The sequence below is a fragment of the Armigeres subalbatus genome, chromosome 3 (assembly GCF_024139115.2).
Source record: "Armigeres subalbatus isolate Guangzhou_Male chromosome 3, GZ_Asu_2, whole genome shotgun sequence".
Lineage (NCBI taxonomy): Eukaryota > Metazoa > Arthropoda > Insecta > Diptera > Culicidae > Armigeres > Armigeres subalbatus.
The window spans coordinates 30,257,847-30,279,646 of NC_085141.1; the positions used below are offsets into that span (position 1 = coordinate 30,257,847).

Sequence of the window (21,800 nt, forward strand, 5' to 3'; positions counted from 1 at the left end):
AACTCACGGGGAATTCAAAGAGTTCCTCAAAATCTATTCTCATTCTGAAAAGGTGTTCTGGTGAAAGGTGGTCTGAGAAATGTCACCTGGAAATGCCGTTAAGATCAGATGAATTAAGAAGGAATTTAGAACAAGAAAATACGAGCAAAAATTGCTTCTAGCCCAACAGTGGAATAGATTGAATCAAGTCATAGTATATTATTCATAATTCAGTCTATTTGTGCCGTTTTAAATGAAATAGATCGTTCATTGCAATGATCGAGAAATACTTCTTTAACATTTTAAAATAAAAACAAACTGGCCCCCTTGCCAAAATTAATTCGCATGATTTCGATTCGACCGCGACTCGCAAGCGAAGACGAAACGCGCACCTTCGCTGAGCAAAATATTGCAGAAAAATTTCCTGTTTGATTGATATTCTAGTCAAAGTGAAGTTATTGTGTTGGAAAATTTGTGAACAAGTTGGTCAAAAGTTTGACCGGGTAAGTAGCAAGTTCAAAAAGCATCAAGCGACAATAAATTGATGTAAAATAGAAAATTTCTACTTGCGACCGTGTTTACTATCTAGTTTGACAATACACAAAGGCAAAGCAAAAGTTCAAAGACAAAAGGACCTAGCACGCGCAAAAAGCAAATATCGTCAGTTTGTTAGGGTTTGAAGAACAGCAGTTAAAAGTTAGACAAAAATTGTAATATAACTAAAAAGATGTATCGAAAACACTAAATAAACCTTTGAAAAGCTGCATTACTGCTACATATTAGGGAGCTGTGTCTATGTATTCAAACTGAATACCATGTTATACAAATTATCGATAACAGAAATTTCTTCAAGTATGTGGAATAATATTAAATTTTATAAGCGCATAGTCTTAACAATCGTATAATAAAATCTCGAATATGAACTAAACTAGGATTATCCACTGGGGTGGAGTACACCCTTAAAAATAAATAATCATAATAATTCTTTACTTTTGTTCTTTTTGAAGGAACTATGGAGGAATATGAGGATGATATTCCAATCGATCCGAATGTAGCCTTATCGATGGAGGTGATCGAAGAACAAGAAGAGATTGAATACACTACTGAACCGATCGAAGCAAATGATCCCGGAATGCCAAAATTCACAAACGAATTCGTCATCAATAAGCTCTTGTACCGACATCAACAGTCCGAGGCTGCTCTGGAGTTTTCCGTCATCCATTCCAATTCACTGGAGGAATTCATTGACGAAGTTTATCAACTTATTCAACCGTTCATAAAACGAGAGATTGAGTTTCACGAAAATAATCAACCGTGTTGGGCTGAGCGTGAGTTTCCAGCGAAGGAAGATCTGCATCGGTATGTCGCATTCAAAGACAGAGTCCGCAAAAAAACGTATCGAATAGATAGCATTACCGAATCTATGCTTGGCCGATGGCACAAGCGAGACATCATTCTCATAGTGTATCTTCATTCGAACAATTTGGACACACGTGCTTCGTGGGACATCGCCCGGGAAGCATTACTCGGCGATGCGAATGCGGAAGGCACCAGAAAAGTCGTGAAAGTACTGACTGATGATGAGAAATTACAATTAACCATAAAAAAACTACAAAGAATTCATCAATGTAAATTGACACCAACTACGAAAGATTCGTACACGCTGTGGGCTCGTATGATAATGCAACAGTCTTCAAAGAAGCAAAGGGATCGCTATTTCATGAAGCCTCCGAGGCAGATATTAGCGAATTTTGAAGTCATAGGAAAGCAAGCCGAGCGGAAAAAACGAACTATTGTGTCGGGGCCAGCCCAACGAGGCCACTCCAGAGACGGGTACGGGTTCGAGGATGAGGTTTCCGCACTGCGGCAAACTGTGATCCAGATTAAGGACCTGGTCGAAATGCTGGATAGGAGGGTCGAACTATTGGAGGAAAAATGTCAAGGTTTCAAGCAAACTCCCGAGGGAGTGCCATTCAAGCGCGGAAGGTACGACGGTGAAAGTGAAAATGACGACCACGAGGCGGACGAAGAAACAACGATCGATGCTGCCCAGCTAGTACAAGTCGATTGCGAGCAGGGAAACACAGTGGGGAATCCCGATCCTTTGTTTGAAATGCAGTTCATAAAAGATGAGATAGTTGATTGTGATACGGATGATTGAATTTTTGTGCCGATTTGTCGATAAAAGCTATTATGCCAAGCAAACCCAAATTGTTTTACTAAGTCCGCGGAGATAATTTGGAGATAGAAGATATTGTGCCTTGCAACAAAATGACAACTTTCGTGGTCATTTTTCAATGTTAAGAAAATTTATTATTTATACTGATCCCTATAGCATCCGATCAGTATGCACTTTATTTTATTCAATACCGGAGTTAGCGTAACAACCGCCAAAGATTAGCGTAATTTTGTTGCATAAAAATGTAGGCTAGCTTTTCTTTTGATTCGAATATCTTTTGGCTGATTGCGACTAAGGTGATGTGCGGTTTAGCACAGAGGTCTGATAAACTAGTAAATACGTATTTCGTAGTATTGAAACTTAAACATTTTCTTTATTTCTTATATTCGAGTAGTTTCGGATCAATGATTGACGAAATTGTAGTTTGATCGTTAGGACAATACGGATATTGAATCGTATGTTCCTTGATTTTGAATCCTTGATCCTTTGATCCTTGAAATTTTACAATGGGGGAGAGGGGTTCCGAAAAACCAAGAAAAATGCTTACGTAATTATTGAACGACTTCTTGTAAGGACATTCTACTAAAAAAAACTTTATAAGAATTTGATTATCTGTTAACCTCAATTTGGAAAGGATTACAAAAGAATTTGTCGTTTGAACTCTCACTGGCCGGATTTAGAAGCATACATGAATGATGGACATTGAAATGCATACACCCAAAAAACAAATCTGACAATTTTTGTATAAATTCATAGCATATACAATTCTGCAAGGTTTTAATACTATGAATGCAAGTTTTTTATACAGGCACTGTATAAAAATAATATAGTAAAATAGTAAAGTAATAAATAAAAATAATACAATAGTTGTAATAAAATCTTCCGAAATTGTGTATGCCAAAATTCTATACAGTTTCTGTAAGGTTTTTATGCACAACTGTATTGAAATCCGCTGGTTGGCTGTAGACAGTTACAATTATTGTTTATTAATTTGTAGAAAAGTAGGCGCTTGTTGAACAAAGAACCATAATAGTATGGGAAATTTTTACGTAATAAAGATTTTTTATTCTGTTCTCAACACCCAAACGAACAAGTCGATTTTTATTATTGATCGACTTACGGCTAATTCCAACTGGTTATGGGCCATTTTTAGTAGAAGATTCAAGATTAATTTTATTTGCAAAGCTTGCCAAATGGATGGAAGCAAATTTTGCGTTGAGAAGCTACGAAGTGGAGGCTACGAAAATTGGAGATTCAAGGTCGAGATGCTGCTGATCCATGAAAATCTGTGAAAGTATGTCAATGAGGCCGCCCTTGAACCTCTGACGGATCCATGGAAGAAAGGAGATGCAAGAACTCGTGCCAGGATTGCTCTACTTGTCGACGATAGCGAACACCCTCTTATCCGAAATTGCAAGACATCAAGCGAAACGTGGAAAGCACTTGAAGCCCACCATCAGAAGACCACAATGTGGACCAGAGTCTCTGTAATGCAAGGCGGAGTATCAGGATGATGGCGATATGGAAGGTCACCTGTTTAGAAAGGATGAGTTGTTCGCAAGTCTATCAAACGCTGGACAAGAGTTGGAACCAAAGGTCAAAGTTGCGATGGTGCTGAAGAACATGTCGGACTCTTTCGATACTCTCATTACAGCACTCGAGAGTCGATCCGATCAAGAACTAACTACGGATTTGGTTAAACGAAAGCTGCTTAATACAGCGGTGCATTTGCAGAACATCTTGCCATAAAACTGAAGTGGCTGCCAGGTGGAAGCAACACTTCGAGACTTTGTTGAATGGAGGAAGTGACGGTGCATCGGTGAACAGAATAAATATTAACGACGATGGACAAGCTGTGGAGTCACCTACAGTAGATGAGGTTAAAAAAGCTGTCAAAGAGCTGAAAAACAATAAAGCTGCGGGGAAGGACCAGCTCCCGGCTGAACTTCTCAAACATGGCAGTGAGCAGCTTTATGAAGTTCTGCACCATATTATGTCGAAAATATGAGAAGACGAGGAAATGCCTGCTAGCTGGTTGGACGGCCCCATTTGCCATCTCTTTAAGAAAGGGCACATACTGGAGTGCGCCAATTACCGAGGAATAACCCTCCTTAATTCGGCGTACAAATGTCCCGTATTCTGTTCAACAGATTGAGACCGCTTGAAGAGTCCTTCGTCGGCGAATACCAAGCAGGTTTTCGTGAGGGCCAATCACCATTATCACAAAATCGCATATGCTCCTGGGATTTGCGGACGATATCGATATTATCGGAATTGATCGCCGTGCCGTGGAAGAGGCTTTTGCGCCTTTTAAGAGGGAGACAGCGAGGATTGGACTCACGATCAATACCAACAAAACGAAGTACATGGTCGCTGGCAATCAACGTGGGTTCATTAGTGGTGGTGGTAGCGAAATAGTGCTGGATGGTGAAAAAGTTGAAGTGGTAGAAGAATTTATGTATCTTGGAACATTAGTGACGTGCGATAATGATGTTACCCGCGAGGTGAAAAGGCGTATTGCAGCTGCAAATAGGTCTTATTACGGACTTCGTAACCAGCTTAAGTCCCGTAGTCTGCAAACGAAAACAAAACTCGCGCTGTATACTACTCTGATTCTTCCGGTGGCTTTATACGGCCATGAGATATGGACGTTAAAGGAGGCTGATCGGAGAGCTCGCGGAGTGTTTGAGCGTAAGGTGCTGCGGACAATACTCGGCGGTAAACAGGAGAACGGTATCTGGCGGCGTCGCATGAATCACGAATTGTACCAGGTGTATAAAGGGCTGGATATTATTAAGCTTATACAACACGGCAGACTACGGTGGGCTGGTCACGTTGTTCGTATGCCGGAAGAACGACAAGTGAAGATAATATTTAGTAAAGAACCCGGAAGAGGCCGCAGGCTTCGTGGAAGGCCGCGTACACGATGGCTTTTTGCAGTTGAAGAGGACCTGAGGGCGCTCAATGTTCAGGGCGACTGGAAGCGATTGGCCCAGGATCGAGTCCAGTGGAGAAGGATACTCCATTCGGCGTAGGTTCATCGAAGAGCTGTAGCCCATCAAGTATCAAGTAAGTATCTTGAAGAAGCATTAAGCAAAGCTACAAATGCTTTATGGATAAGTAAGGCGACGTTCGGTAAAAAGTGGGACTAAAGCCAAAAATGATTCAATGGATTTATACGGTGATTGTGAAACCCAGAATATCATATGCCGCATTAGTATGGTGGCCAAAAACAAAAGAAAGGGTGGTACAGAAGAAGTTGGGAAAACTTCAAAGATTAGCTACTCTTTCAATAACTGGTGCGATGAGAAGCACGCCGAACACAGCACTAGACGCTTTGCTTCACGTGCTACCATTGGATCAATTTATTCAATTAGAAGCAGAGAAGAGTGCTCTGAAGATTAAAAGAGATTCAAACCTCTTCGAAGGTGACCTAACAGGACATCTTAGTATTCTAAACAAAATAAGTTTCAACTCACTGATCACAAACAACGATGATTGGATGAGAAGAAGATACAACTTTTATCAATGTTTTGATGTAATTAATCTTGAGCGAAGCACATGGACAAATGGTGGACCAAATCATCGTTCAGGATCGATTGTGTTTTACACCGATGGTTCAAAGTTGAACATTCAAGTTGGAGCAGGCGTGACTGGCCCAGGGACGAATATTTCGATTCCCATGGGAAAGTGGCCAACTGTTTTCCAAGCTGAAGTTCAGGCTATTCTTGAATGCTCTAATTTATGCATACGTCGAAATTACAGGCATTCAAATTTTTGCATAATGTCTGATAGTCAAGCAGCATTGAATGCTCTGAAATCAGCAAGATGCACATCTAAACTCGTTTGGGAATGTGTTCAGTCACTCCAAACCTTGGGTAGTCGTAACAAAGTGAACCTATATTGGGTTCCTGGTCATTGTGGCATTGAAGGCAATGAACAAGCTGATATGCTGGCAAGACTTGGTTCATCTCGACAATTCATAGGTCCAGAACCTTTTTGTGGTGTGTCTGCGTGTTCTCTTAGAATGGAACTCAAATCTTGGGAACATTCAAAAATAGAGGACATTTGGAAGAACACCTTGATTGCGAGGCAGTCTAAACGTTTCATCACACCAAACGTATTTATCACTCGCAAAATTTTAGATCTTTCAAATAAAGATCTTAACACACACAACACAGGTCTTGTAACAGGCCATTGCCCGAGCCGCTATCACTTGAAGCTGCTAGAAAAACTTCAAGATGAGGTATGTCGCTTCTGCGGTATACATGCGGAAGACTCGGAACATCTGTTATGCCATTGTCCGGCAATTTTTAGAAAAAGATTACAGTTCTTCAACAGGGGGCTGATAGAACCCTCTGAAGTTTGGAGAACAAGTCCCAATTTGGTAGTACGATTCATCAGAACCATAATACCGTATTGGGAAGACGCTGGTAGTCATAAAGTCAAAAGCAGTTTACATGGAATAACCACCTGGATATACATCAGTACATACTAATGCGGTATGCTTGCTCCATAAAGGTCTGTTTGGACTTAAACATGCCGGATGTATTTGGAACAAGAAGATTGATGGTGTTCTCAAGAAGATGAACTTCGTTCAGTCCTCTAACGTTTTTTTTATGGGCCCTGTACACCTCCGGTGGTGCAAAGGGCCGACTTGAAAGATCTCCATCCTGAGCGTTGCCCGGCTATCGCTTTAACCTGTTGCCAGGTTAGATTTCGGTCGACTTCTTATATTTCTTTATTGAGGCTTCGCCGCCATGAGCCTCTGGGTCTGCCTCTGCCGTCCCAGCCCCACTTCCGATCCCGAATGTCTGTTGCTATCGGCCTCTGGTGACAACGACGATGGAGCTCGTTGTTTGAGATCCAGTTGTAAGGCTACCAGGCCCGAATTATATACCGCAGGCATCTGTTGATGAACATCTGCAGCCGCTAGCGTATAACAGTACAGATTTCTCGTTAGAGTTGAAAATTCGAATTTTGGTGCGTTCACTTATCTGCCTGTTTTTCCAGATATTTCTTAAACTCGCAAAGGCAGCCCTTGCTTTCTTGATCCGTGCGCCTATGTCGATCATGGTACCGCCGTCTGCCGCCATTTGGCTACCAAGATATTGGAAGCTTTCAACATTCTCCATGGATTGCCCGGCTACTGTGAAGGGGTCACCTTATTTACATCCAACGATTTGGTTTTGTTGACGTTGATGACTAACTAACTGCATATCAGAGCACCGTTGAGCGAGAAGTGCAACATCATCAGTCAATTCGAAGTCGTTGCAGCCCGCAGTCTGATTCACAGTCAATCGCACCTACCAGAATCTCGTCGATTACGATGAGGAACAGTAACGGTGATAGAATACATCCTTGCCTCAAACCAGCTACGTCCGGATAGGGTTGGACAAGACCCCTTTGGGCAGCACTCTGCACGAGAAGGCCGCGTACTGTGCCTCGATGAGAACGATGATTTTTGCGTCTCAGGACGCCCCACATATTCTCGTGATTGAGACGGTCAAAAGCTTTTTGTAGTCAATGAATATAAAGTAAAGAGACTCTTGGAATTCGTTGACCTGCTCTGGAATGATACGTAGCGTGACAATATGGTCCACACAGGATCGTTCGGCATGCTGCCGCCGGAGTCGCATCGATCTTCTCTTGAATCCGGGTTAGGATAACTTTGCATAGAACTTTGAAAACGGTAAACAGCAACATAATGCCTCGCCAGTTATCGCATACAGTCAGGTCACCCTTTTTGGGCACCTTCACTAAGGGGGAAGCCCAAATGGCATAATTCCATTTGGCATAAGGCCGTTTGGCATAATGCCATTTGGCATAACAATTTAAATGTCTAAAGGCCATTTGGCATAAAGGCCATTTGGCATAACGACCATTTGGCATAAATTGTTGGGTACCTCGAGGCCATTTGACATAACGACCGTTTGGCATAATGACCATTTGGCATAATCCTCGAAAAATGAATTAAATACAACGGGCCGTTTAGCAAAACTACCATTTGGCACAAAAAAGGTTAATCGTAGAAATATATCGACATTGTTGTTTCATAAGGGCGAAAGTCGCAAACGTAAACATTGACTTCTTCTACTGATTTCAGGAAGATTAAAGACTTTTGGCGATATTTTCCACTTCTGTTTGTTAAAAGGCGCGCAGTGCCAGTACCGGTTCCAAGTGATTGTTAGCTGGGAGCGGTCCTAGTTGTTGAGAAATTTGCAGGAAAAGGCATTGTTTACGATTGCGAGTATGCATTTGCCCGGGATGAAGCAAAAAATAAGATGGCTCCTTCTTTAAAAGTACGCATTTGCCCGGGATGAAGCAAAAGGGTAGATGCCTCTTTCTATAAAAGTACGCATTTTCCCGGAAGAATGCAAAAGAGTAGATAACTCCTTCTTTAAAAGTATGCATTTGCCCGGGATAATGCAAAAAAGAAGATGACTCCTTCTTTAAAAGTACGCATTTGCCCGAAATTAGGCAAATGAGTAGATGACTCATTTTTTTAAAGTATGCATTTGCCCGGAATAAGGCAAAAGAGTAGATGACTCCTTCTTTAAAAGTATGCATTTCCCCGGGATAAAGCAAAAAAAGAAAATGACTCCTTCTTTCAAAGTACGCATTTGCCCGGGATGAAGCAAAAAGGGAAATGACTCCTTCTTTAAAAGTACGCATTTACTCGAAATAAGGCAAAAGAAATATGACCTTAAAAATTTTCACACACACACTTTCACTCCAACACTGCTCACAACATGCCGTAGAAACAAAAAATACTGCGGCGCGCTTTGTAAATTTTTCAAGCGAACAAAGATCATGGGAAAAGTACACGGTCGAATATATTAAGCGTGAAAATGTTGTGAAAACTGCCAACGCATTATTTGGTCTACTCAGCTCTATTGTATACACAGGTGATTGTAATGCCAAAGCCACGGAGCAACTCATAAGCAGGATCAGAAGCAGCACGGCGAACCACGGAACATATGCCAATATTCATTAGTCTAAGTTTGAAGACATATATCAGATTAAACTGTACTTCTTTGTATTTTTATCCCGAGCCATTTTGTTAATCCCATTTTTTGGTTGCTATCCGTTAGGAGAAAAAGTAAATCACTCTTTAAAATACGCATATGCCCAGAAAAAGGCAATAATACAGATGTAAATTGAGCTTCTTCCTAGAGTTTTTATAATTCTTTTAATTTTTATGCTAAATGGTCATTATGCCAAATGGTCGTTATGCCAAATGGCCCTAAAATCATTATGACTATTTTTCTTTATTATGCCAAACGGTCGTTATGCCAAATGGTATTTATGCCAAATGGCCCCTGGCTATTCAACTCGTTATGCCAAATGGCATTATGCCAAACGGACTTATGCCAAATGGAATTATGCCATTTGGTCTACCACGCTGCCACCTTTCGAAATATCAGCTGCACGCGTCTCCAGTTCTTCAACGAAGGACCATTTCACCGTGGCATCTTCCAGTCGGCTTGTGTTGAACCGTCGTCCAACTCTCTCATCTTGCCGACGAATCCGCGTAATGCGTATTTCGCCGATGAGGAGGTGATGGTCAGACGCGATATCGACACTACGTTTATTCCGTACATCAAGAAGGCTCCGTATCGGAGCCCTCCTTAGCCGTGCGGTAAGACGCGCGGCTACAAAGCAAGACCATGCTGAGGGTGGCTGGGTTCGATTCCCGGTTCCGGTCTAGACAATTTTCGGATTGGAAATTGTATCGACTTCCCTAAAAGTATCATCGTGCTAGCCTCATGATTGCAAAAATGGTAACTTGGCTTAGAAACCTCGCAGTTAATAACTGTGGAAGTGCTTAATGAACACTAAGCTGCGAGGCGGGCTCTGTCCCAGTGTGGGGATGTAATGCCAATAAGAAAAAGAATGCTCCGTTTCCATTTTCGGTTGATGCAGATGTGGTCGATTTGATTTTCTGTAAAGCCGTCACGGGAGACCCACGCGACCTTGTGAACCGGTCGATGAGGGAAGAGCAACCCCTTGATCACCATGTCGTTATTACCACAAAATTCTACGAACAGCTCCTCGTTTTCGCTCATTTCTCTGAGACCATGGCGTCCCATAATGCGCTCATGATTCGAGTTGTCGGATCCGATCTTCGCAATCTTTGTGATACATGAAAATTATTTATTTTGGAATTCGCTTTTCAAATTTTTTAGGGGAGGGGACAAGTGGTTCTGGGGGGAGCCAGGACCCACCTCTCGCCGTTTGTTACGCCAATGGCGGTGGTGCAAGACCATAAAACCCGTCAACTTTTACAAATTTTAATTAGATGGAACTGTGATACCCACCACTGATAAATCCCTTCCAGCTCGCCACATTTTTTTAAAATTATTACACTTTTTTATTTAACTGTTAATTATTACTTTCACTTTCTGTGTTAGTCTTATTTATGTAATCAATCAAAAACGCTGCACTTGGGATTTGATATTTCATTTTTTTAAATTGAATAAAAAATGCAAAGCATGTTCTAAACAAAAATGATTGCTTGTTATTTAACTCTTCGCTACACCATCTGTTGTATTATTAGGTAATTTGAACCAAGTTAACGTTTTCAAAAATGTTGTAGAATAATACAAACTAAAGTTTTTTTTTCAAATTTTGATCAATGCAATTTAAACATAAGAAGCTTATACCAACGTACACGTTTGTTTTTGTCGTTCGTTATTTTCGGTTTTACCTATCCACTTAACTATATTTTGCTTGCTTCATGCTCCCTCCCTCACTTATTTTTTCTTACTCGTGTAAAGATTTCACCGCACGTTACATTCAGAAGAGCAGCGTGTGGCTTCCAAAAAGTTCCATCCCCAATTCAACGACCCGATCCGACCCGACCCATGGGTATGTGTTGTATCTCATAAGGCAGATTTTCAGAAGAAAATGTTTTTTTTACAACTTACTTACCACTTAGGTGCTGGCCATTGACGTCTGGGGCGTTAGGGGCCCACCAGCGCCACCCGGAGTCGGGTGTCCTCCCTGGGGCGTTTGAGGTGTTAATGGTCCTTGCTGACTGCCGGGTCCTCCTTGTTGCTGCTGCTGTTGGTGGTGTTCTGGAGAAACTGACTGTTCCTTCGATTTGCCATTGTTGGTTGGATTTTGAGCACCTTGCGGGTTGGGAGTGCCATTGCTGCCACCGGGACCATTTGGTCCTGGTGTACCTGGTTGCTGTTGCTGCTGCTGGGGGGCATTCGGAAGCATCATCTGGTGAGGCCCTCCTCCTTTCAGGGGGTCAACGTCATCCACTAGAGGAGAATGCGGAAGAGGTCCACCTTGGTCTGGCATTTTGGGCATCATATTGGGAACACCGGGGCCACCTGGGCCAGGACCTCCAGGAACACCCATTCGTTGCATTCCAGGATTAAACATTCCTGGACCGGGGCCGGGACCACCGTGATTGTTCATACTGTTGTAGCCTCCACCCATTTCACTCATCGGGGGGAATATGGGATCTGGATCTTGTTTGTACATGCGGTTCATCGGAACACCAGGACCCATCGGCCCCATAGGGCCTCCAGGTCCCATAGGACCACCACCGCCGGGACCCATAGGTCCCCCCATAGGACCCATTGGTCCACCTCCTGGACCACCCATGTACATTCCGGGGTTCATCATGCCCGGTTTATTGTACTGCATAGGTGGAATCTGTTCGTTGATCATACCTGGGCCAGGTCCATCCGGGCCACCCATGGGGCCATTCGCACCCAGAGGAGTGTTCATGAAAGCTGGATTCAATGGCCGATTCGGTGGTCCTCCGAAATCAGGACAGGGCATACCACCTCGGAATTGAGGCCTCATGCCCATACCGTGCGGATCCATCATTCCTCGATTCTCAGGGAAGAATATTTTCTGCATTTGTCTGAGTGTGGCCAATTGCTGTTCACGGTGCTGCCGCTGTTGTGGGGTGAGGTTTTCGTCTGGTACTTTCACGCCTTGTAACGATGGCTGCGGGTGACCTCGGGATTGTGAGAGAACATTTCCTCCTTTCATGAGTGGTAGGGAAGCGACCAGGGAATTCATCTTATCTATGATAGTCGAGCTGGTATGACCTCCACTTCCAGGCCCGGGCCCCCCTGGTGAAGGATTTTCCATTTTTATTACAGGTCCTGGATGGCCAGGACCAGGTCCACCAGGATGATCACCCGATTGTTCAGGCCCATCAAGGCATGAATTTGGAGTATGGTGTATCGTCGATGGTTTGGACATTCCGTCGGGCCCGGGCATTCGCATATGATGTCCATCATTAGGGTACATTGGAAGTGAACCGTCTTGATCCTTACACGGATTTGGGGTATGGTGAATTGTGGCGGACTTTTTTCCGCCCATTGGGCCTCCATCTACACCGGGTCCCATCCATCCCATGTGATGATCGTTTGCGAACATTGGCACCGAGTTGTCATTCTCCAGGCATGAGTTCGGAGTGTGGTGAATAGTGGCTGGCTTTTTTAAACCATCTGGAGGTCCACCGGGACCGCCAGGGCCTGCATTCATTCGCATGTGATGATCCGGTGAACCGTGCCCATGATCCATCCACGGCGACATCGCTCCAGCTACTCCATCATCCGGACCACACGGGACGAGTCGATTCTGTTTTTGCATATGAGCACAATGATAGGCAATGATCGAGTTGTAGTGGCCATTTATCACCGCTTCCGCGCCTTTGTTCGCCAAACCCGTGCTGAATACGAAAATTTGACTCTGCTGTTGTGTGTATTCCAATTTATTCGATGGTTTGTTTGACATCATTCCCGGAATTCCCTGATTCATTTTGGCACCCTCCGGATGTCCATCCGGTCCACCGGGGCCACCCATTTTCGACATAGTGTCAATTCCTGGTCCACTATTTGCCACGCTACTGTTGATACTGCACGAGTCCGATGATTTTGGTCCGTTTCCTACGGATACTCCTCCCTTCATCGGTGAGTTGTCTTCCTTTCCAAGACCAAAACTATTCATTAAATCGTTGTCTCCCCGTGGTCCTACCGATTGTTGCTGTTGTCCTGGTCCAACAGCCGATTCCAATTTGTTCATTTTCTTACTGCGACTACCCGGTCCGGTAATTTCCCCTGGTTCCGACCTTTTCGGCATACCTCTTCGTCCTCCTGCTTGTGGTGGCTGCTGCTGCGTTGGCGGAATATAATCGCAATGCATTCCACCTACGGGGCCATCTAAAATCCAATCAGAATAGAACGATCATTCATCCGCGGGTTCAGCCCGCGATGCGGAAGCATCTCCCTACTTACCGTACCCTCCGCCGATGCAACTGGTCATTCAAAACACAGGCAGCTCAGCACGGCAGCAGTCGTCCTATAGGCAGGTAGCGCTTGACTTAATTGCAAATGTAGCGCTTTTCACCGTTCCCGCGGGACTATTTTTACATCCAACGGGTGCGCCGCTTTTCGGACTACAATCGGGTACTGGTCAACGGCAGGTTCGCACAATGTTTCGGACAATTTGGACACTAATTTTAAACGGCCTGTGACAGCTTGGATTCGCAAATTCCTTTCTTTTGCTCTCTTCTCTAATGGCTCGTTTCGGTTTTCGCCTTTTTTTCCTTCTCCGATGCTTCTGTTTTGCGTTTGACAAGTTTCGTTTTCCAATGCGTTCCTTGCCTTGTACTAAAATGAATTTACCCAACGTTGACCTTAATCTACTCAAAATTGAGAAAATTAAATTTACTCAAAATTTGAGTGATTGTACACGGTTAGAAAGAAGTACCTAATATTTGGTATTTTTCACTCAAATCGGGAATTCAGTTTGGGAAGCCAAATTAGGTTTTTTTCTTAAATTATAGGTAAAATTTACTCAATATAAGGCCAAATATACATAATTTAAAATAGAAACTACCCAAAAGTTAGGTAAATTTCTTTTCTGAACATGCGAGATTACTTAAAATTGAGTTCCCACATTTTACTGCTATTGTTGAATGGTTTTGCTAAAAGATATTTTAGTTACTACACTGACAAAAATCCAATCATATCCATTATGTGTGGCACACATAAATTTTGACTATAGCATTTCCCACATAACGGCTATGTGAATTCGCATAGCACATATGTGGAATCACACATAACCCTTATTAACTAATAACCTTTATGTGGATTTTCCCATAGCGGGTGGTTATTAACGCACACATAAAATTTATTTGTAAATTTCTTTAGATTTTTGCCAATAAAAATGTGTGGATTTTTATTAGTGTAGATAAAGATTGTCGCTGTCGTCGCTGTCCGGAACATCTTTTTCTTGCGAGGATAGGGGAGCTAAATGTCAAAGAAGGAAAATCCATACGATTTGACAGCTTGATACCCAACATGTTCCGGACAGCAGAACAAAGGGAACCGAAGCGACAATCTTTATCTATAAATAACTAAAATATCTGTTTTTTTTTTGTTTTGCTCTTGCTGCTTTTACTACACTAATAAAAATACACACATTTTTATTGACAAAAATCTAAAGAAATTTACAAATAAATTTTATGTGTGCGTTAATAACAACCCGCACATATAGGAGAATCCACATAAACCTTGTTTGTTCAAAATCGGGCCAATCTGAAAAAACAGCATTTTATTCGATTTTTGTTTTAAATTTTTTAAATACTTCATTTCATTTATTTAGTTTACATCTAAACAGATAACACTGAATCAACCATTTGACGCCACAATACACGGTTCGAGGCCGCATCTCTCCATCCTCGGATACGCCCCACGCTCGCCAAGTCGTTTTGCACCTGGTTTGCCCATCTCGCTCCCTGCGCTCCACGCCGTCTCGTACCTGCCGGATCGGAAGCGAACACCATCTTTGCAGGGTTGCTGTCCGGCATGCTTGCAACATGTCCTGCCCATCGTACCCTTCCGGCTTTAGCTACCTTCTGGATACTGGGTTCGCCGTAGAGTTGGGCGAGCTCATGGTTCATTCTTCGCCGCCACACACCGTCTTCTTGCACACCGCCAAAGATGGTCCTAAGCACCCGTCTCTCGAATACTCCGAGTGCTTGCAAGTCCTCCTCGAGCATTGTCCATGTTTCATGTCCGTAGAGGACAACCGGTCTTATAAGCGTCTTGTTGTCATGTCATGTATTTGGTGCGGTGGCGAATCTTTTTCGACCGCAGTTTCTTCTGGAGCCCGTAGTAGGCCCGACTTCCACAGATGATGCGCCTTCGTATTTCACGACTAACGTTGTTGTCAGCCGTTAGCAAGGATCCGAGCTCGGATCCGAGGTAGACGAATTCCTCGACCACCTCGAAAGTATCGTCTATCTTAACACTGCTTCCCAGGCGGGCCCTGTCGCGCTCGGTTCCGCCCACAAGCATGTACTTTATCTTTGACGCATTCACCACCAGTCCAACTTTTGTTGCTTCACGTTTCAGGCGGGTGTACAGTTCTGCCACCTTTGCAAATGTTCGGCCGACAATGTCCATGTCATCCGCGAAGCAAATAAATTGACTGGATCTGTTAAAAATCGTACCCCGGCTGTTACACCCGGCTCTCCGCATGGCACCTTCTAGCACAATGTTGAACAGCAGGCACGAAAGTCCATCACCTTGTCTTAGTCCCCGGCGCGATTCGAACGAATTGGAGTGTTCGCCCGAAATCTTCACACAGTTTTGCACACCATCCACCGTTGCTTTGTTCAGTCTGGCAAGCTTCCCAGGGAAGCTGTTCTCGTCCATAATTTTCCATAGCTCTACGCGGTCTATACTGTCGTATGCCGCCTTGAAATCAACGAACATATGGTGCGTTGGGACCTGGTATTCACGGCATTTTTGAAGGATTTGCCGTACAGTAAAGATCTGGTCCGTTGTCGAGCGGCCGTCAACGAAGCCGGCTTGATAACTTCCCACGAACTCGTTCACTAGTGGTGACAGACGACGAAAGATGATCTGGGATATCACTTTGTAGGCGGCATTAAGGATGGTGATCGCTCGAAAGTTCTCACACTCCAGTTCGTCGCCTTTCTTGTAGATGGGGCATATAACCCCTTCCTTCCACTCCTCCGGTAGCTGTTCGGTTTCCCAGATTCTGACTATCAGTTTGTGCAGGCAAGTGGCCAGCTTTTCCGGGCCCATCTTGATGAGCTCAGCTCCGATACCATTCTTACCAGCTGCTTTATTGGTCTTTAGCTGTTGAATGGCATCCTTAACTTCCCTCAAGGTGGGGGCTGACTGGCTTCCATCGTCCGCTGAACTGACGTAGTCATCTCCTCCGCTGCCTTGACTCTCACTGCCTGTACTCTCAGCGCCATTCAGATGTTCCTCGTAGTGCTGCTTCCACCTTTCGATCACCACACGTTCGTCCGTCAAGATGCTCCCATCCTTATCCCGGCACATTTCGGCTTGCGGCACGAAGCCTTTGCGGGATGCGTTGAGCTTCTGATAGAACTTGCGTGTATCTTGAAAACGGCACAGCTATTCCATCTCATCGCACTCCGCTTCTTCCAGGCGGCGTTTCTTCTCCTGAAAAAAACGGGTCTGCTGTCTCCGCTTCCGTCTATAACGTTCCACGTTCTGTCGGGTACCTTGCTGCAGCGCGACCGCCCGCGCTGCGTCCTTCTCCTCCAGAATCTGTCTGCACTCTTCGTCGAACCAATCGTTCCGTCGACTTCGACCCATATACCCGACGTTGTTCTCCGCTGCGTCGTTAATGGCTGCTTTAACTGTACTCCAGGGCCCCATCGAGATCACCCTCTTACGGCAACGCTGCCTCGAGATGCTGCGCGTATGCAGTGGCGACATTAGGTTGCTTCAGTCGCTCTAGGTCGTACCGCGGCGGTCGTCTGTACCGAACATTGTAGATGACGGATAGTTTTGGGCGCAGTTTAACCATCACCAGATAGTGGTCAGAGTCGATGTTAGCGCCACGATATGTCCTGACGTCGATAATGTCGGAGAAGTGCCGTCCATCAATCAGAACGTGGTCGATTTGTGATTCTGTCTGCAGTGGTGATCTCCAGGTGTACCGATACGGGAGGCTGTGTTGGAAGTAGGTGCTGCGAATGGCCATATTCTTGGAGGCGGCGAAATCAATTAGTCGTAGGCCGTTTTCGTTCGTCAGCCGGTGAGCTCTGAACTTTCCAATAGTCGGTCTAAACTCCTCCTCTTGGCCAACCTGAGCGTTCAAATCTCCTATGATCATTTTGACGTCGTACTCACGTTCCAGCTGCGCGTAGAATGCGTCCTTATCATCATCAGTGCTTCCGGAGTGTGGGCTATGGACGTTGATTATGCTGAAGTTGAAGAACCGGCCTTTGATCCTCAACCTGCACATTCTTTCATTGATCGGCCACCACCCGATCACGCGCCTTTGCATATCGCCCATCACTATGAAAGCTGTTCCCAGCTCATGTGTGTTGCCGCAGCTCTGGTAGATGGTATGATTACCTCTAAACGTTCGCACCATTGATCCCTTCCAACAAACCTCCTGCAGCGCTACGATGCCGAATCCACGGTCCTTGAGCACATCGGCGAGTATGCGTGTGCTCCCGATGAAGTTGAGAGATTTGCAGTTCCACGAACCGAGTTTCCAATCGCTAGTCCTTTTCGTCGCAGTGGTCTTCGCCGATGGTTCCGGTCCGTACTCTATTGTTGATTGTTCGTTGCGTGAGTTTTTTTTTTGGCTGGCTTGCAGGGCCTGACACTTAACCCCCTAAATTTCCGGAGGACCGTTCCTCCTTATTTCCGGTGGACCATGGTGCACAGTTTCAGTCCCTCGCTGGCACTCGGACGATGATCAGCCGCCCCTAACATGGAGCACAGACGCTGTTGTGAGCCGATCCTGACATGGAGAACAGACGCTTAATAAGATTTGCACCTCCGGAGAGGAGCACCCCCCCCCCCCCCCCTTCCCTGTCAGCATACGACCATAGTTCCCACCGGGGTTAATTACCCGATCTTCCCTAAGGTTGCTCGTATTCCGGCCAGCCCCGTGGTGAGGTAGGGATAGGGGTTGCTGGGTAAGAGGCTAAGGACCGCGAGATGGGGTCTATTTTATTCCTTTAGGTACGCGAAGTACCAATGGCACGCTTTACCCAGCATTTGCCGTGCCGTTTTTAAATACTTAAAGGCATCAAATGACATTAAATCAATACCAAATTTTCAACTTATCTGAGCACTTTTGTAAACAAAGATTCAAATGTCGATTAGGTGATTCTGATCTGATAGCACTCCCATGCAAACCAACATCATCAAAGCATGGGTGAAGACTTCGGCTCTATCTGTTCATCCTTTTCTTGCGAGTTGCGGTACGTCACTCACTCACACTTCCACTCAAAACAGCCTCCAAGATTTTTTTTCATTTTATTTGACTCTAGCGAGTGTGAGGAGTTTTGTCAAGCCTGATTTTCTCTTCTACATCTCGATATTTCCTTGAGTCAACAGTCCCTTCAATATCAACTCATGGATGTAACTGTATACTAAATGATAACGAAAATTTCATTTAATTATGAGTTCAATCTCTGGTTGATGAAACTTTATAATTTATAATTTTTTGGTCGCTGATCTTTGTAATAAAAACTAAAATGGTTAAAGACCGTCGTAAATTACTCCAAAGATGTTCAAGTATCAAAGGATTCACTCAAAAGTAAGTATTCTTCAATTAATTTTCCACCAATTTATTTACACAATCTTTGCATCATGGCAGAACAGCGAACACTTGAGAATGCACTTCTCTTGACACTCCTACCATGTCATTAACTGGTACCGCCTTTCCATCGTCTACACATACTGCACTCGGCCAAACGTCGTTCACTTTCTCTCAAATGTGTAGTGAGGCCCATCGCGCGGATACTGCTTGGCCATCACCGGTCGGAACATTTTGTAATCTTCTAGCCAGTAATAGACGGCAAAGCACCCGGCCAGTAAACCGAGGAACGACATCCAGTAGAACTTCATCGAGAAACGGGTTGGCTCTGCGGTACCATAGCGATCCTCTGCCCACAGAGGAGTATCGGCGTGCATCTAAAATAGAATTAAAGTGCAAGAAAGGCAAAATTGAGCATAGGAATAAAATTTAAATAATGTTTTAAAAGTATCTTCATAAAATATTGCATTTCAATTCCAACAAATATGGAACTGGAACTGAAGCATTAAAAGGTTTTATGCAGTTGCTCATTTTCTGTCCAAAGTATTTACAGTAATATTCCGATTTTATCATCCCCTTGGTGAATTTTGGGGTGATAAAATACGAATGTGACAAAATCGGAAAAAAAATATTTTCAATTTTTTAATTCAAAATATGATTCAGTTTATGCCTTGGAAATGTAAAATGCGGGTACGGTACTCGTTATTTCTTGTCCAGAAGGCTTGAAAAATCCTTGACAGGTACTCAGAAAATATTTATAATAAACCACAGGCGGTGAAAATCATTGTTGTTTGTAGTATTATTTACAAAAATAAAATGAACGACTAAAATTTTAAATTTTTATTGGGGTGACAAAATCGGGTCGAAAACGTGATGAATCGAAGGTAGATATAATCGGGGAGTGACAAAATCGGATCGACACTGTATTACTTTGCTGCACTTTTACTAAATTTTAGGTAAATATTATTTTTATACTATGTTTAGTTTATGGGCTTATGATTTGTTCGGCTAATGATTATTCAACAAATTACCGACTAGCAGGAAAGATGTTGATAGAAAAATAGCGTTATCAAAAAGCACATAATTTTGCACCAAGTTTACAAAATATTATTTTCTAAGAACACATTTTGAAATTAAAAATTGTTCAAAATTAGGCATGAGCATTATTTCTAAAAGTAGATAAGACAGCAATACTTACCGGATCGTGAAGATTTCTCTTCAGCTCCGGGAAATCGTAAGGATAATAGGGATCGCGCGCTTCTACTGGAACATCGGGCAGCTTGGGATAGTCTCCGATGCCTGTGCCATCGTCTGGGTACGGCTGGTATTCTGAAGGATGCAAGCCATACTTCCGAGCGGCAGCTTCCCGTTCCTTATCCGTTTCGGGGAATTTGCTCGGTTTAAAGTCCTTGTTCCAGCCATCTGGTGAATAGAAAAAAATAAACGTAAACAAAGTCTTCGGATAATCAATCACTGCAAGTTGACTCAAATTTATTGACAGCAAGCTGAGACTTCGGAATAATCGCGATGTTACGTAAAGACGATAGGCGAAGCAATATTGAATTTGTCTTCGCGTATTAAGCAGCCAACACCGGTATTTGCTACTCCACATTCAACTAAATTTGATACATACGTGCGTTGCGCGCAGCCAGCACAAGCAAGGCGGGGTTTTTGGATGAAAATTGGTTAACTAATTTTAATCCTTTGATGAGCGCTGCCATTTTTCGGAACACACACCAATCGACGGTCGGATGGGGACAGAAGTTTTTCTTCAGCAGTTGCTGTCAAAACTATTTTGTTTTTTTTTTAACTTTTCATTGTTGAGCGAAACATGACATTTAGTACTAATGACCCATGCAGCATATGTTAAGACTTGGTAACACTGTAACACGGTAAAAATATAGTGCTTAATTTAAGGTATGTTCACTATTGGCCTGGAAAAAAGCGAGAAAACAAAATGTAGATCCGGATAAAAATATCACTAAAATATCATAAATTTTATTGTTACAACACCAACACCAAACACGCCGTAATTGCTGCTACTAGAGAAGGGAATGTACACCCCTATGACATATTTTCTCTTGCATGCATGGGTGGATCAAAGCAGAGTGTATGTAATTAAGAGTGGCGACACTGTCAGAATTGGAACAGAATTCATCTGTCATTCCCATACAAAATCGTGTTCCAAACGAGCAGGAGACCTGTCAAATGCGGCACATGTCGCCACTCTTAATTACATACACTCTGGATCAAAGATATTCTTGAATACACATTGTCGGCGTCGAGGGCGATTCACTGTTATCGGATGATGAATCGAAAATACGTAAATAAAAAAAATACAAATATTGCACAAAAATACAAATACACTCAACTAAATTATCTTAGGGACATCATAAGCCTCATCTTATAAAGCGTGTAAAAATAATCGGTTTCTATTTTCATTGAGAGTCTTATGAAAATTAGTCGGTCAGTGATGAAATTCATTTTTGTATCTTATAAAGTGCATACACTGACAAAAATCCAATCATATCCATTATGTGTGGCACACATACATTTTGACTATAGCATTTCCCACATAATGGCTATGTGAATTCGCATAGCATATATGTGGAAACACACATAATCGTTATTAACTAATAACCTTTATGTGGATTCTCCTATAGCGGGTGGTTATTAACGCACACATAAAATTCATTTGTAAATTTCTTTAGATTTTTGCCAATAAAAATGTGTGGATTTTTATTAGTGTAGTAGTTGTCTATAGAAAAATAAAACATAAGAGTTGTCTTATGATTTTTATCACTTCTATTTATGTGAAAAACTCATAAGACAAATCTTATGAAAAGAGAAGTCAACATGGCGAAACAAGTATATAGACCATCAACCCGAGCATCAACCGGGAAAACTGAGTATCGTCTGTTTCTATTTTCTTACAATCTCCAGATTACCCCGCAGTTAAGAGCCGGTTGTAAATTGTAGGATAAAATGTGTAGGTAAATGATTCCTCTAGTTAAGGTTTTCTATTGTGTTGTTTAGAAAC

General features: G+C 43.2%; 3 protein-coding genes across 4 annotated transcripts; 1 reads left to right on the forward strand and 2 right to left on the reverse strand.

Moving 5' to 3' along the window:
* Positions 1-322: 322 nt before the first annotated feature.
* LOC134226968 (uncharacterized) lies at positions 323-2,184 on the forward strand. Its single transcript, XM_062708119.1, has 2 exons — positions 323-482; positions 987-2,184. The coding sequence occupies exon 2, from the start codon at positions 992-994 to the stop codon at positions 2,138-2,140; it is 1,149 nt and encodes a 382-aa protein (XP_062564103.1). The 5' UTR covers positions 323-482; positions 987-991; the 3' UTR covers positions 2,141-2,184.
* An 8,324-nt stretch (positions 2,185-10,508) lies between these two features.
* On the reverse strand, positions 10,509-13,757 carry LOC134226504 (collagen alpha-1(III) chain-like). 2 transcript variants are annotated; one of them, XM_062707321.1, is made up of 2 exons: positions 13,434-13,757; positions 10,509-13,353 (listed from the first exon to the last, which is right to left on the reverse strand). In XM_062707321.1, exon 2 carries the CDS (start codon positions 13,334-13,336, stop codon positions 11,096-11,098), a length of 2,241 nt encoding a protein of 746 aa, XP_062563305.1. In that variant the 5' UTR covers positions 13,337-13,353; positions 13,434-13,757; the 3' UTR covers positions 10,509-11,095. The 2 variants fall into 2 exon arrangements, with proteins under 2 accessions (XP_062563305.1, XP_062563304.1); XM_062707320.1 differs by having other exon boundaries at positions 13,429-13,756.
* A 5,018-nt stretch (positions 13,758-18,775) lies between these two features.
* On the reverse strand, positions 18,776-20,553 carry LOC134226715 (NADH dehydrogenase [ubiquinone] 1 beta subcomplex subunit 8, mitochondrial). The gene is made up of 3 exons (XM_062707670.1): positions 20,394-20,553; positions 19,959-20,182; positions 18,776-19,137 (listed from the first exon to the last, which is right to left on the reverse strand). Exons 1-3 carry the CDS (start codon positions 20,479-20,481, stop codon positions 18,925-18,927), a joined length of 525 nt encoding a protein of 174 aa, XP_062563654.1. The 5' UTR covers positions 20,482-20,553; the 3' UTR covers positions 18,776-18,924.
* Between the last annotated feature and the right edge of the window lie 1,247 nt (positions 20,554-21,800).